The 17409-nt window shown below is 33.4% G+C and overlaps 1 protein-coding gene across 3 annotated transcripts in view; it reads left to right on the forward strand.

The window, feature by feature from the left end:
* Positions 1 to 17409, forward strand: part of ARHGAP6 (Rho GTPase activating protein 6) — a 580691-nt gene that overhangs the window by 498807 nt on the left and 64475 nt on the right. For all 3 annotated transcript variants that reach the window (XM_003765584.4, XM_023500347.2, XM_031959003.1), the window contains exon 3: positions 11917 to 11988. In XM_003765584.4, the coding sequence (XP_003765632.1) occupies positions 11917 to 11988 (72 nt within the window). The remainder of the gene's footprint in view (positions 1 to 11916; positions 11989 to 17409) is intronic.

A 17409-nucleotide genomic window follows, 5' to 3' on the forward strand; every position in this document is an offset into this window, starting at 1 on the left:
TATATGTATGTTTTTTTTTAGAACTTGACTATGTAGACCCATTACAATTTCACAATAATTCCAACCTAATGGTCCACAAATAGTTCTGAATGTTCTTGGAAATGCTATCTTTTAAGTCATTCCCATTCATGCTTTACATTTTAGCTCCTAACTCTTAGTTCCAGATATATTTTAGTTCACAAGATATCAAATTCCCACTCATGGAGTTTTTCATTTGATAAAATGTTTGAGTTTGGTAATATAGTGTTCTGGATGGCCAATAAAAATAAATATTCACAAAACATCAATTAAGAAACACCAACTGCTCTTTCACAATTTAGAAAAAGTGTGAGTTATGCAGACAGTAGTCTCTGCTATTTGAGTTTGATAGATGAGCTGTGGGTATGACACTTATCTCCTAGATAATTCCCTTATATACTATGCACAACTAACCCTTCATTGAAAAACAGGCTCAATTTTATTCCCTAAATGGTCAAGAAACACAACCCTTGTAGACAAAACACTATGCCAAATAAATGTTTTTCGCTTTTTTCTAGACACAGTAACCCCATGTGAGAAGAGGAATATTTTCTTCACTAAAATGAGTTAAGAATTAGAAGAATTCTTTAGCTTTCTTTGTAATGATTTTGAGTGGCATATTTTTAAAATCCACATTAAGAAAAGTGAATTATATATACATACCTGTACACATTATATAAAATCATAGAATCTTCAAGTTGAAAGTGTCCTTAAAAGTTATTTACTCGAACCTTATTCCAATGAAATGAATCCATTTAACCACAGCTCTGACATTCAGTCTCTGCTTGAATACTTCTAATAACAGAATGCTCACTATTTTTAGGAAAATTTATTTCAGTATTGAATCCTCTGATTTTTAGGGGGAAAAAATTTCCTTTTGTAGAAGGATTTGTAAAACCTGGCTCTTTGATATTCCCCAAAATTTCTATTTCCAGCCTGTTAAAGAAGGGATAACTTTACTTCCTCTTCCAATGCTAGTCTTTCAAATCTCTGAATATATTCATCATATCCACACCTACGTACCCCGAAATCTTTATTTCTCAAGGGGTGAATCTCAGTTCTTTCAGCTGCTTCTCATGTGGCAAGGTGTTCAGTTCCCTTCCAGTTTTAGCCTCCAGAGTGACATGTCCAACATGTCAAGTACCTTCCTTAAAAATAGGGTTTAGAATTAGATAACACCATGGTCGAACTAGTGTAGATTATAGAGACATTATCACTACCTTCCTTCTGAATAATATGCTTCCATGAATACAGCCTAAATTTCCATTACTTTTCAGATTGCCAAATTCATCCTGTGCACTTATAGTGAGTATTCAGACCCTTGATGATACCCCTGATTCTAGCAGTGTTATATCCACTACTTTGTGCTTGCACATTTGAGTCTATAAATCCACCTGTACATTTCTTTTCACTTATCCCTATTATATTTTATAATACTAACTTATTTCATCATTCTGTACTATCAAGACCCTGTTAGAACCTTGATTATTTATATTTTTCAGTAACTTTTTTTCTCCCATGAAACATGAATCACACATGGATTTGATAAGCATATGACAATTTTCAAATTTTTAAAAAGAAAATGTTTTGAACAAATGAATGAAAGGCTTTTAGAGAGGGATAGACCTTATTTGGATAATTGGGAAATGATAAAATATTATTTCTGTGCCATCTGCTCTAGAAGTAGGTATAAAGATAATAAAAGATATAAAGATAATAAAAATAATAACATCATATTTCCTTTCTTTTTTATTTTGCTATATAAAAATCAAGACAACCAATTAATCTTGATTTGTAATTGCATTTTGATAACTGAAACTTTTACCTTATCACTTTTGCCTTATTACTGTGTATTTGTCCTTATTCAAGCCATGTTTACTTCTGGTTACGTTAGTAACAAAATATTTGGTGTGTTTTGTCATTTATATAAATGATTCTTGGGTTTTATTGTTAATGCATAAGAATAATTATTTTAATATAGTAATCTTATAGCCTCTGACCTTTTTTAACTTAATTAGACTTCCTCTCTATCAGAGGACAAAGCTACACTGGGAAGGAAATTTCCTTTCTGTTGTAACTACCTTTCTGAAATCCAGTACTTGAAGTATTGATAACTTAAGTAAATTACTTATATTACAAATTAAGGAGGAATAATTTTTCTCCTGTGTGCTTTAATGTTTCAAGGACCTATAAACCTAAATAAAGACACTAACACAGAAGTATATCCAGTTTCATTAAATTTCTTTAGTATTTTTATGATGTGCTACAATAAGAAAAAGAAATTAATGATTAGACTGAGTTTATAATATATCTCTTTAGAGGATTTCTTTTTAAAACTTAAATTTTCTTGGAAATACCTACTATAATTTTTAATATGCATGAATGATCCTAAGAACAGCTTTCTTTCCTTCTTAGTAGACATCAAGATATCACGTACAATTTGAAATGTGTCTTATATAGAAATAAAATGTCCTTAAATTCTGCTAATTTCTTTTGTTTTGATTTTGTCTTTTAATATGTCACATAAATAACAATGGTCTCTGAGTCAAAGGACCAGCTGTCATTTTTTAATTTGCTCTAAATTTACTTTCTTTAAGTCTTAAGTTTTAGGCTGGTTCAAACAAGAATAACATTTACAAAAAACAAAAAACAACCTTCTCCCCCAGAATAAAACACCCTGTTCTGAATCATATTTAAATTGTACCAACTGTGAGAAGGTAATCTGAATTAAAAGATGTTTTCCTTAAAGAAAAAATTCATTGGCTACAATTGCTCAAATTTAGCTAACATTTTGCGACTGGTGTTGTGAACTTGTAGAGATACAAGGATTGTGACATTTTCAACAGACGGAGTTTCGTTTTGGTAAGTTAATCTGAGGTGCCTATGGGACTTCCAGATAGATGTGTTCAGCAAATAATAAGAGATGTATAACTGGAATTCAGATTAAGACTGTGAATCTAGATTTAATGTAAACTATGTAAAGATGATTATTAAACTCATGGAAGACTAGCAAGAGAAAGACCCTAAGACATTTCTTGGGGAACACTTGTATATAACTGGTATGTGGCAGGACAGAGGAAGAAAGTAAACAGGTGATAATCCAGGAAAGAATGATGGGACTAGTACAGCAGAAGTATTTGGATTTTTTTTTCTTTTTTTTTTCCTTTTGTTTTTGGAGCTGGGGAATGACATGCTTTTATAGACTTCTAAGTGGTACAGTATATCTAGTGCTGGACAGTGAGTCAAAAAAGACAATTTTTAACCCTGTTTCATTTAATTACTAGTGTGAATAAATCATATAACCTTTCTGTGGTTCACTGTAAAATTAGAGAAATAACATCTCCCCACAGGATTATTCTGAGAGTCAAATGAGAAAATTATATGTAAAGTGTTTTGCAAATTTTTTAAAATTATGCAAATTCTAGTTATTTTGAAAACTAACCTATCAATAAGGAGAAATTGAAGATGAAAAAAGGGGACATATTTGAGTGGGGAAATTCTGAGAGGAGATGGAAGGGAAATAGGCTCATAGTTTCATATTGAGAATTTGGGCCACCTAACTCCAGAGTGGTAGAAGAAAAGATCCATTTTCTCCTAGAGAATGAAATTAAACACAGATGAATGAAGAATAATGTAAGATTATTTGTATGTAAGAGAATATATGGACTACATATCTCTCAGTAAAGTAGGTTTTCAGTTGAGGGAAGAGGAGCTAGCTTAAGATATTTGAACAAAGATTAGAAAGTCTGTAACAGTCTTGTGCGATAGCAATAGAAAGTTGATAATCAGGAATGACTAAAAGTATTGTCATGGGGCAATGGGGTCTCTTGAGATTAGATGAAATATATAATGGAATGATTGCCTTGGAAATGTTTTCAAGCATTGTACAGGACTAAGCAAATAGGAGCCTATGATCAGGGTAACCCCAGGGTTGTGGATTGTGAAAGCATAAGATAAGGTAGTACAAAGGACAAGGATTTAAGGAGGACAGAAGATATAATTGAATTGGTCAACTAAAGGATTAAGATTGTGAAGGAAGAAAAGGAGGACCAGAGTATGGGTGATAGATCAGGAGAACTAGAATTGAATATAGGGGCTGGAGGTCACAATGAGAATGAAGAATATCTTTAACATGATTAAAGTAGAAAGAGAAATGAAAGGGTTGGGGGCAGGGGTCTTCTCCACTTCAATGAAACATAGAAGAAGATAGGCACTGAACATACACACACACACACACACACACACACACACACACACAGAGGTGAGGAGGAAGGTGGAAAGAAATGAGGAAAGAGATGAGGGGAGGGGAGAGTGTGCCTGGAAATAGCCACTTCTTCTTTTCAGTACTGGACGTTAAGACAGAGACCTAAACTATATAAGAGTTTGTTAACAATAGCTTGGAGATCCCAAAGAACATAATAAAATGGAAAAAAAAGGAGATCTATGAAGGGTTAAAACTTAAATGAATAGTGAGGAATAAGAGTATGGAGAAAGATAAAAGGGAGAGAGAAATGAAAATATGGAGAAAGGGAGTTAGGAGTTGGGGAGGGGACAAGATTTTCACCCCAGTATGAATTATCTTTGAATCATTGAGATAAAGGAAACTAAGATTAGAAGTTTTCCGTAGCCCAAGGGGGAGAAGCAATTGATTTTAAATTCCTCCCATCACCTTCCTTGTCCTGAGATGAATAAATATGGAGTTGCTATGAGATCACTAGTGTCATTCTATTACTTGCCACAACATGCACTGGGAGGCTGAGTCAAGGTAGAAGATAGAAGGATTAAAGAAACCTGTCCAGGAATCTAGACCAATAAATACCAGTTGTTCAGGTCCCCTAGCCTCATCTGATTCATACTTAGTACCATCTCATAGTGTCATCTCAAAATAACAAGAGATAAGGAAAACCCAGAAGACCCCGTTGCATGTAACACACTCAGGTCCCAGTCTCCCAATCCTCCAAAGCAATGGTTCTGTACTGTCTCTCCTTAAGACTCTGGACTTCTGCAAAAAGTTACCTAATGTCCCTTTCAACCCTTAGTCTTATGATCCTATTTATCTGATACATAAGAAGAGAGAATATATGGACTAGTATCTCTGTAAAATAGGAGTAAAGATTTCCAGCTGAGGGAAGAGGAGCGGCATAGGATTTTTGAAGAAAGATTAGAAAGTCTGTAACTATCTGTGAAATAGCAACAGAGAGTTAATCAGGAATGACTAAAAGTATTATCATGGGGCAATGGGGTCCTAGTTGAGATTAAATGAAATATATAACAGACCTTTTTAAATAAAGACATTAAGCACACCTTTATGAATTTCCATTTCAGTATGGAAGAATTTCTTTTGAGACTTTCCTTATATGATTAGTCAATGTGAATCTGTCTGCTAAGTTCCCAGATGTAATTGTCTGTGGATTTTAAAAAGTCAGAGATCAAGATACTGTTCAAGAACTTTGGGAATGTCCACTAGAATTATGAGCTTGTTCATAATGTATTTCATCTGTATTTGAAAAGTTTGCCTTTTCCAGATAGCAGGATCTCTCCCTCAGATTTTTATTAGATTGCCCCTCCTTCCTTTCAGTATCTTCTTGCATGTTCTTTCTAAACTTGAATTTGTCTTCCTAATTCCTGAGCTAAAGGATTTCCAATATTGCCAGCATTCCTGCTGCACACCTCCCACATATTAAGATGACAGCTGCATAATCCTGAAACACATTCCTAACATGACACATGGTAATATTCTATTATGTCCCAGGAATTTTATTGCAGCTGTGTTCTAGCAACATTTGGGGGTGATTCAGTCACATTAAATGTGTCAGTGAAAAGGGGTCAGGATATAAATACATCAGTGAATAACTTAGAATAAAATCTGGTGAATAAAAATATGGGGGACCCAGTGGACATTAGTTGACCCTAGATCACATCCTATTGACAAATGTTCTAACACAGCTGCCTCCCATTTGGGGAAAGACAAGGTGATCAAGAAACACCTGTAAAATTAGTATGTGGCTGACAGGAGTTAGGACCACCTGCCCTAACACAGAAACTAGTAAGGAAAAGAAAATTAATTACTTTTCTCACTTTATTCATACTGGAAACTCTTAGCTTTAATACCTCTTGTGTATTATTTTTATGATATAATTTATTCTTAATGTAATTTCTTTATACAATATCCATTTGTGAAAATTAAGTTCAATTTTAAAAATGATTAAGGCCAGTGTGCTAGTTCTGTATGCAAAAACCAGAAGGGATTACCCTCTTAAAGCCCAAAGAAAGACCCCAAAATTGGGTTTTACCAGTGTGAAATGCCGCTAGGCTAGCTCCACAGAAACATTAAATGGATTATCCTGAAGCTAGCCGGTTTTGGCTAGAGCCCCAACTGTTACCACTGAAATTTTCATCTCCCAGACAGCATGGGCAATGGGGGAGGGGAAGAAGAGAGGAGTTTGGGAAGACTGAGGGAAACTCAGGTGATTAGGAAAGCCAGGCTGCTGTTGCTGAGAAGGTAGTACTGAACAAGAAGAAACCAGAACACTTAATAGATGCAGAAACAGTGGGGTAGGGATGTTGATGGCTGCTGACACTTGCAGGAGTGTGGAATTTTTGGTTTGGGAACCTAGTTTGGAGAGGAGAGGGGCATCCCTAAACCCAGTATTAGAGGTGCTAACACTAATTGTTCTCATTTAAAAATAAAGAACAAGCAAAGAAGAAAGAATCCAACCATAGAAACATACTATGGGAATAGGGAAGACTAGTATTTTCAGAAGAGAACAGCGAAGTAAAAATCTTTTCTGCCCCTAAAAAAATAATATTAAATGGCTACCTACCCAGAAAAAAATTATAGAAGAACTAAAAAAAAAAAAAAAAAAAAAAGACTTTAAAATCAAGTGAAAAAGACTGAGGAAAAAAAATAACTAAATAAATAAGAACCATTCAAGAAAAACAAGATTATGGGTGGGGGTAAGTTAACCAACTAGAAAAGGAGATGCAGAATCTTAAAGAAGAAAATGATTTTTTGAAAATTAGAATTGAGCAAGGAGAAGCCAGTGAAAGTATAAGAAACTAAGAAGTTATAGATAGAGTGAGAATGAAAAAAAATAAAAAGAACAGAATGTGAAACATAAAAAACAACACAGCTGGAGAACAGATCAAGATGAAGAAATATAAAAATAATTGGACTACCTGAAAGCTTTGACCAGAAAAAGATCCATGACACAGTAATGCAAGAAATGATCAAAAAAAAAATTGTCCTGGAGTGATAGAATATGAGGGGTAAATAAAAATAGAAAAAAATCCATTGATCACCACCTCAAAAAGATCCTTTGTGGAAAACACGTAGGAATATTGTTGCCAAATTTCAAAACCCCAGATCAAAGAGAAAATTGTACAAGAAACAAAAAATGATTTTCAAATATGCAGGAGCTACAATTAGAATTTACAAAATTTATGAGCAGACAATAAAAGACCACAAATCTGGGAAATCTGGGACAATATATACTGGCAATCAAAATAATTAGGCCTGCAATCAAAAATATTACTTCCAGCAAAATTATCCATAATACTGAATGAAAAAAATATGTATATATAAATATATCTGTGCTTAACTGTAGCCTGTTTATGGGGAAGTGGGAGGGGGATGAAAGGGAGGGAAAGAATTTAAAATAAAAAGTGCACAGCACAGAAAAAAAGAATAACCTACAAAGGAAGTAAACAAAAGATGTAGTCCTGAATATAATCTCTTCTATTTATATATGCCTTCTTGAAATGGAAATTTATTATTATATATTTTGATCTTCCCTGATGCTCTGCTGTGCACATGACAATATTTTGTTTTGTTTTTATTTTCCTTTTCTATCTCTCTTTTTCTATTCTGTTTTTTCTTATTTCATATTTAGTTCAATTAAAAAAAAGTTTTTAAAAAGTCAGTTGGTTATTTTGTGTACATTTAGAGATTATTAACAACTAATGCCTGATCCATTTTTGACCAGTAAAAGTAATTGATCATCAATGATATCTTGTTTGATGGCATATTTATAATGTTTGGATACATTGTGAAGGTTTAAATGACATGGAAAGAACCAATGAATAAATAAGCAAGTAAACAAAATAAACAAATAAAATATACAACAAAAACAAAAAGAATGCTAATTGTAGTTTTTAAAGAAACTATGTGGCTTATAAGGATCCTTATTATGACAGGTAGACAGAACAATCCATAGAGTGTTGGCTCTGGAGTTAGGAAAACTCATCTTCCTGAGTTCAAATCTGGCCTCAGACACTTACTAGTTATGTGACGCTAGACAAGTCATTTAACCCTATTTGCCCCAGTTTTATCATTTATAAATGAAGTGGAGAAGGAAATGGCAAACCACTCCAGTATCCTTGTCAAAAAACAAACAAACAAACAAACAAACAAAAAACAGATGGAGTCATGAAAAATCAGATCTTGTAAATTCCTTGAAGGCAGATACAATCTTGCCTTTAGCACAAGTTGTGAAAAATAGCAGAGGGCTTAATAAATATTGGATTAAGTGTTTGATAGGCTTGCACTACATACATACATAGTATCCAGAAAGATTTAGTGTAACTCCTTAAAAGTTTCATATATTACAAAATATATGCAAAAAGGAGAATGGCATCAGATCCAAAAGACCAGTCAGTATTCCCTCATTGCACAAAAGTGGTCCTCTGTTCTCCAAGGCTCCATTAACACAGGAAAAACTTTGGCAGGTTCTATTAAGCTAACAAAACCTGGAGTACAGACATGTTTTTTTTTTGTTTGTTTTTTTTTCTGTTTCGAGGCAACTGGTTAGAGTGCTGAGGCTGGCATTAGCAAGACCTGATTTCAAATCTAACTTCAAAAACCTACTTATTGTGTGACCCTGGGTAAATCATTTTACCTTTATCCACTTCTGTTTGGTCAACTTCAAAATTTTGGATAATAATTAATAGCACCTACCTCACAGGTTGTTATGAGGATCAAATGAAATAATAGTGGTAAAGCTTAGTGCTGAATCTGGCATATAGTAGATGCTATATAAAATGTTCATTCTCTTTCCTTGTTACCTTTTAAAAACAAAGGGGAAAACAAATTCAGCAGAAGATTAAGCTCATATACTTTTAGTATTATAGATAACCTGCAAGGTCATTGAAGGATGGGAAGAACCTTACAACCCATCTATACCAGGGATTTGTAATTTAGAAACCACAGATATCTTTCCCATCACAAAGTCCATGGGTAGATAAAATTTAGTAATTACTTCAACCACTTAGAAATATTATTCTTAGAAGGGGTTCACAGACTTCACCAGATCCCCAAAGGAGATCTATGGCATAAAAAAGGTTAAGCACTTCTGATCTCATCCAACAACCACATTTTATGGATTAAAAAACCTGACTTATGCACTAATTATGAGGCACTAATTATGAGAGGTAGGATTAGCACCCACATTTTTTGATTTCAAGTCAGTGCTTTTTCTACAGTGCCATAATCAATCATTTTTCATTTCATTTAAATAAGGAAATATAGGCCTACGGAAGGCAGGTGAATTTCTTAATATTACACAGCTAGTTGGGATCAATTAAATCCCAGCCTATGGTATTCTTTCCACCATGCCACATCATTTGTTGGCAGCAGAGAGTTAATTCTGGAAACACAATTTTATCTTTCCTTTTAAGCAATGTGTCATGAAATGGGGAGAATCTCATAAATTGTAGATCAGTAGATAGCATCAATTTCTCCCTATAGTAAAGATAAAAGGCGGTGCAATAATACAAAACTAAGATATAAGTAATAAAATAAAATACAAAACAATAACATAAAACTGAGGTACTAGATGATTCCCTGGTAACATAGAATAGGAGACAAAAAAATAAAGCTTGGACTAGATGATTTTTTTATTGATGCTCCAACTTTGAAATTCTGTAATACTGTACTGATGCATCCCTAAAATGGTGTTTAGATGTGTATAAATGAAGGGAATTGTCAACTGGGAGAAAATTATGAGAATTAAGATGTAATGCATTAGAAGCATTTGTTTTTTGTTTTTGTTTTGTTTTGTTCTTATGTGATGCCAGTGAAATTTGCAGCCATGCTTTTCTCTCTCTATATGGGTTTGAAGAACTGATTGATTCAGATCTCACATATTACCATAATTATCATCAAAAATGTACTACATATCCAACATCTATCAGAACTTGAAAATAGAAGTTTATTTTAAATGGTGGGGATATATTTCCTTTATCCTGGAGTATATAATTTAAATTAGATTGATGTGGAAATTAGCAAAGCTGCACAACAAATATGAAAAGAATTGCATTATTCCCAAGTCTGAGAACCAGGTGTGAATTTTAAATCTATCCAGGAATTCATTTGATTCTTTCAGAACTTATTATTTAATTAGACCTCATATTAATTTGCTTTATTTCTTGGAGTTTTGTTTCATTTTGGGGGCAATTTAATTAGGCATTTTGATTAAACAGCAATGGAAAATTATGTTTTAAAATTTGTATCCTTTTATCATTTTTTAAAGTAATTTTATAAGGGGGCAGGTAGCTAGTGTTGATAAAGCACTGACTCTGAAGTCAAGAGGACCTGAGTTCAAATTCAGCCTTAAGTGCTTGATACTGGATGTTTGGTTTTGGACAAGTCATTTAACGCTGTCATGTTCCCCCTCTCCCCCCAAAAAAATAGAAGTAATCTTATTGATTTTTTTTTGTATCACCTAGATTTTCCAAATTATTCCTTAGTCCCTCTCTCTCCCTGAAAACCATCTCTAATAATGAGGAATAAAAAGTAGAGGGGAGAATAGTGAAAGGAAGCAATATATCAAAAATGTCTGATATTACATGCAAGGTTCCTTACTCATAATCCTATATTTCTGCAAAAGAGAATAAGGATATACTTTTTTGTATCTCTTTTCTATACCCAAGACTAGACAGTATAATTTTACAGTATTCAGTTTCTATTGTTTTGTTGTTGTTGTGTCTGTTTACATTGTGTAGTGTTTTTCTTTCTACTTATTTTACTTCTCATCAATTCATGACTCCCCTTTTTTGTATTCATCATATTCATAATTTTTAATCATATAATAATATTCCATTATATTCATGTACAGTAATTAGACAAGAAAGTAGAACCAAATATAGAGTCTTAGGGATTCAAAGAGGCAACATTTTTAAAATCATTTCTCCAACTCATTGGATAGATATTTCATTGCTAATACAAAAGGTCTTTTATAAATATTTTAGATGACTATATGGCCTTTCTTTTCGACAATGATCTCATTGATATACATGGCTAGCAATGAACATGGGATATACATGTCTAACAATGGAATTTCTAGGTCAAATAATGAGTATTTTCATAATTTTTCTCATAACTTCAAACTGTTTTTTACAATCATTAAACCAATTTATAATTCCATTAAAAGTGTATTAGTGTGCTCATCTTTTAAGTCCTTTTTTCACTATTCCTATAAATATTCTTTCCCACTTGTTGGATGTGAAGTAAAAGTTGAGATTGTTTCCATCTTAATTTCTCTTATTGTTACTGATTTGGAGCATTCTTTTATATGATTGAAAAATAGAATTTAATATATAATTGAATTTCATATGACTGAAAAATATACTTTAAAAATGAATTATTTATAAAGGGAGATATTTTGTTGAATACAAGAAAGTTAAAAGGCTGGTCACCTAATCTAAACTGTTTGTATATATCCTTTTTAAAGTCATTGGGAATTTGGAAAATTAATATTTATATTTTGAACAAACAGGTGAATAAATAGAATGAGATTTTTTAATAGAGTGAATCTATTTTTTTCAAAGATATTGTTGATAACCTACCAAAATAAATATTTGATCCTATCTTAAAATTTCTCATTTTTCTAATGCTTACAGATGGACAAAAAAGAAAGAAATCTTTGAGAAAGAAACTGGATTCACTAGGAAAGGAGAAAAACAAAGACCGAGGTAAAGTATTCAACAAACTAAAGAATAAGTGTTGTGATACAGGAGCCACCTGCCCGTGGCTGCTGGAAGTCTAACTCAGACCTGTGGAATGGATCATGTCATGTGAGAGGATGATGATGATATAAGGAGACTGAGACTCAGTTGTATTCTCTGACCTCTTCACTGAGAGGCAGTTGTGCCTCCCTCCTCGTCTCTCTTGTCTCCATTTTATTTCATCCCCAATCTACAAAGAACATCTGCGAAAGCTGTTTTGTAACTCCTTCAAGTATTATAATTCTCCAGCTGTGGAGGCTTTTAGAGAATTGACCTGCCCCTTCACTTAGGCATGATCCTTAACAATTCCCCGTTTTTTGTTTTATGGAAACATGATTATTTTTCTCCCACAGCATGGTCACTAAGTTTATTCATTAGCTGTTATATAAGTCCACATGCTAAGCTATCTGAGTCCACATGCTAGGGAGTGAAATAGCACTATAGCAGGTGTTGAATCTTGTGAGATGTCATGGAGGCAAACTTTCAAATGGAGAAGAGGACTATAGTCAGGATAGGCATTTTTTCATAAGTCTTTCATCAGTCAGTCCTTTAATGTGTTAGCCCATTTAATTACTCCCACTAAAAAAGTCTTACTGAGTCTCTTCTCCCTTTCCTTCCCCATGGATTACCGAAGGAACTATCCTGGGAGGATCCTACTCACGGACAGCTCCCAAGTACTGCTGCTTCTTTATTTCTTGTGCTTCTTAGGTTCCACATTTGGGCGCCACATGTTGTGCTACAGGAGCCACCTGCCAGTGACTGCTGGAGGTCTAACTAAGACCTGTAGAATAGATCTCTTCATGTGAGAGGATGATGATGATGATACAAGGAGACTGAGAGGCAGTTGCATTCTCTGACCTCTCTATTTAGAGGCAGTTGTGTTCTCTGACCTCTCTCCTGAGAGGCAGTTTCTTGTCTGACCTCTCTCCTCTTCCCTCTTGCCTCCAATTTATTTCATTCCCAATCCACAAAGAACATCTGCAAAAGCTGCTTTGTAACTCCTTCAAGTGTTATGATTCACAGCTGTAGGGGCTCTTGGAGAATTGACCTACCCCTTCACTTAGGCATAATCCTTAACAAATAAGCATCTTTCCCTGAACATTAGCATTGGATTTGGTGGAATTTTTGTACTTCTCTGTAAAATGAACAGGAGAAGGAAAAGGCAAACAACTTCAGTATTTTTGCCTATAAAACATCCAAATGTGATCACAAAGAGTCAGATAATAGTAAAAACAGCTGAACAATATCCATACACATATGTGTATATATACATTCATATTATATATGTGTGTATATGTGTGTATTTAAAATAAACATTAAGCAAATAACTTTTTTTAAAACCCAGATACACAGACTATTCAGTAAATTACTGAAATTTCTCTTTAGATAAAACTTGGCAATTGACTATAGGCATAAACTTATTTATAGTGCACATGATACACTGCTGTTATAATTAAGAGAAATGGATTCAGGTTTCAACTTTGCAACTCACTATATAAGTAACTGAGGCAAGTCACCTTGCCCTTCTAAACTTCAGTTTGTTCATCTACAAAATGGACTTTCTACCTTATAAAACTGTTAAAAGGAAAGTACTTTATAAACTTTAAAGATTATTCAAAAAAATACTGAGTTTAAAGTTTGGATGGCCTATTGTGTTTGAAGATTCCTGTAGACATTTGAAAGCTTTGTGATTGGACAAATCACATCACATCTCTGGGTCTCAGTTTCTTTATCTGTAATAAGAGTAATAATGGGGACAGCTAGTTGGTGTAGTGGATAGAGCACCATCCCTGAAATTAGGAGAACCTGAGTTTAAATCTTCACTTACCCCTTCCTGACTGTGTGACCCTGGACAAGTCACTTAGCCCCAATTGCCGTGGAGAAAAAAGGATAATAATGACACGTAACTCACTGGACTATTATAAGAACCAAATGAGATTTTAAATGATTTGTAAATCTTAAAGAATTAAATAATTGTGTGTCATTGTTATTATTATAGAACCATAAGCTCAATAAAGGAGGAAAAATGATATTTCTATAAAGAAAGGACCCCAGGCCTTTCTAAATCATCATTGAATCTTAAAAGATCCTCACTGTAATATATTCTCTTTAACTCTAATTAATGATATTGTCTCCACAATATCAGTCACAGCCCCATTTTAAAGCTCACTGCAATCATCCAAGCTAGAGGTTACTAACTTTGGCCAGGTCACTATCTGAGGAAGGAAATAGAATTCTCTCTACTAGACATAATTAAGAAAAGAAATTTCTGAGCTAAGTCTCCTGGGTTTTCAAGAATAGAAATAATCATGATTTTAATATTATCTATTTATATAGTCCTTTATAGTTTCTAAAACTTCATAAAGTTGTGATGAAACAAGCATGGGATTTGATATCAAAGAACAATTATTTAAACCCCAGCACTGCTTTTTAGTGGGTTTGGGATCTAGAGGAGAACATTTCACTATCTGGGCCTCAGTTTAGAAAAGAAATAAAGGAGATGGATTAGCTAGTTTCAGAGGTCCCAAGTTTCTCCAATAGAACATAAATGCCTTTAGGGAAGACTGTCTTCTTTGATTTTGTGCCCTAATGCTAATGTCAAATACTGAGCTAGACAATAGGGGCAAAAAAAGAGACCCTAGCATCAAGCAACACTGAGAAAGGCTTCTTAGAGAAAGTGATATTTTAGCCAAAGCTGTTTGTAAATAATAATCAAAGTTATCTATGTGTGTATATCTCTATGTATTTATATATGCTACCCCAGATTTTCATATAGACTATTTGTGTCTGACCTGTGACAGAGGACTGTCTGATCAGCCATAGTCGTACACAGTGTAACTTGATTTTAACATAGTGATATCATTTTAGTCCTCTTCGGAAAGGACACAATTCAAATATATATGTTTATATAAATATATGTGCATAAATATATGTATGAGTATATATATATATATGGTATGTGGTTATACATATGGGTATATGACTACATATGTATAAATAACACATACATTTATACATACATTATCTCATTAAATCCCAACCATAACCCTGTTAAATGGGCATGTCTTATTGCCCTTATGTTACAGATGAGAAAACTGAATCTGAGAGGTTAAATGGTTTGGCCAAGGTCACACAATATCAAAGGTATGATTTAACCCAGGTCTTTGTACTTGATGCAACCCTGCCATATATATATATATATAAAATACAAGTATTATTGCAATGAGTAGGATTTCAACAAGTATCTAAGAGAAGCAGGGACAAGAATTGTTTTCAATAGATCCCAATTTTTAATATTATTGATTCTAAGGTTGATGAATTCTAGTATGGAATATAAACTAGTATGAGGAATAAAATTCTCAGAATTTAAATTCCATATGTTCATAAAGAACATGTACAGGTTCAAGTGAAAAAAAATGAAGACTGTTTTAGAAGAAAAATGTCTGTTTTGGTCTTAACTGTGAGGTGCACATGTGTGTGGTGCGTGTGTGTATCCTCCTCTTGGAAGTGGAATTTTAACTAAGTTAATTTAGAAGAGGAATGTCAACTAAGATAGCTATAAGTGTACATATAAGTGGAATGACTACAAATTCTCAAGGCCAAATAGAATTTTTGTATCTTTAATAGACTTACTCTTACAATTTTTATTTTATTTATTTATTTTTTTTTGCTGAGACAAGTGGGGTTAAGTGGCTTGACCAGGGTCACACAGCTAGGAAGTATTAAGTGTCTAAGGCCAGATTTGAACTCAGGTCATCCTGAATTCAGGGCTGGTGCTCTATTCACTGTGCTACCTAGCCACCCTACTCATAATTTCTTAAGGACCTTACTCTTCCTCTTGAACTATGAGTTCAGTCTTGCAAAAAATCCCAAAACAAATTTTCAATAGCATTCAATATCGTATTGAGGGGAAATACACATTTTCAGAAGGAGAGGGTGAATCATTTTATCTGATATCAAAAAAATGATGAATTTAATGGTTCATGGTGGGGGGGGGAGTGGAAGGATGCAATCCTAAGCAAAAAAGCAACTTATATTTGCATAGTATCTTACAGTTTGTTCAGTGCTTCCCTTCCAAGAAGCCCATGAAGTTAAGTTTTACAATTATTACTATATTCCCATTTTACAGATGGGGAAACTGAGGCTCAGACAGATTTAAGTGATTTGCCTAAAGCAGGAATTCTTAATCTGGAGTGGCCCATTAACTTAAAAGAGAGAGAGAGGGAGAAAAAGAGGGATGTATTTTAACATAGCTAGCTTCCTTCCTTTGGAATTTTATGTATTTAAAAATATTATTCTGAGAAGGGTTTCATAGACTTCACCAAACTTCCAAACTAGTGAGTGAGAGAGCCAATATTAAAATCTAAGGCTTTCCTAACTACACATCTAGTAACCACTTCCCTATACCAGGAGCTTATTTTTATGGTAACTATATGAAAACTGAGAGGCACTGTTTAAGTGTTCTGGGATAGGAACAACGTGCTATTTTGGCACAGAACCAAAAGTTTCATATTGTTTTCTTTTGTTTGAATATTAACATTTGGGTTCCTAACAGCTGCACATGTAAAAATTATAATCGTTTCAGTTTGAGAGCCAGAGAATAAAAAAAAAAAAAAAAAAAACCAGGAAATTCTGAATGACCCTTCTCACTGGATCATCTAAAAATAAAGTTGAACAGCTTTTCAGAATGGAATTACTTTCCCAGTGGAGAGGGTGTGGTTCATACCATACATTAATTGGTCTGATAAAATGAATCATGTTCTATGTTTTATTATAAAAGTCATTTTATAACAACAGGACAAAAGCAATATTGCTTTCTTCTTTTCCATCGAAACATGTGACTTGTATTATAGTTTTTGTTTTTACAAGCACCAATTCCAAGCCAATATTTATAAAGAAAGTCTGTCATATAAAGACATAAGTTTTTTTTCTCTAAACTTTCCCCAAAAGTAATCTTACTTTTAAGTCATTGATTTCCCCAAGAAATCAATTTTAAACTTTAAAATTCAACCTGTTCTCCTAATTGGAAATCTGAGCTAAATTGAATTTCTTATTACTGTACAATATGTAAATTAGATTATTTCTTACTGATCTCAAAGACTATGTATATATGTCATGTTTATAATCTATATAAAATCAATTATTATTATTTTAATATGGGGGTCATTTGAGTTCTAGCAAGTTTTTTTCCTGCTTAAATTTCATTGCATCATTCTTTTTACAATTTAAGGTCAAGATTATATAAGAGTTCTAAAGCAATGGAACCCTGCAGTATTAACAAATTGACACTTTTATAGCTCGTTGACATTAAATGTCAACAGAAAATGAAATAGTCAACAAACAGAAATCCCCAAAAGATGGAAATTAAAATTGAGATTCAATGCCAGT

The sequence above is a fragment of the Sarcophilus harrisii genome, chromosome 3 (genome assembly GCF_902635505.1).
Source record: "Sarcophilus harrisii chromosome 3, mSarHar1.11, whole genome shotgun sequence".
In the NCBI taxonomy this organism is placed as follows: domain Eukaryota; kingdom Metazoa; phylum Chordata; class Mammalia; order Dasyuromorphia; family Dasyuridae; genus Sarcophilus; species Sarcophilus harrisii.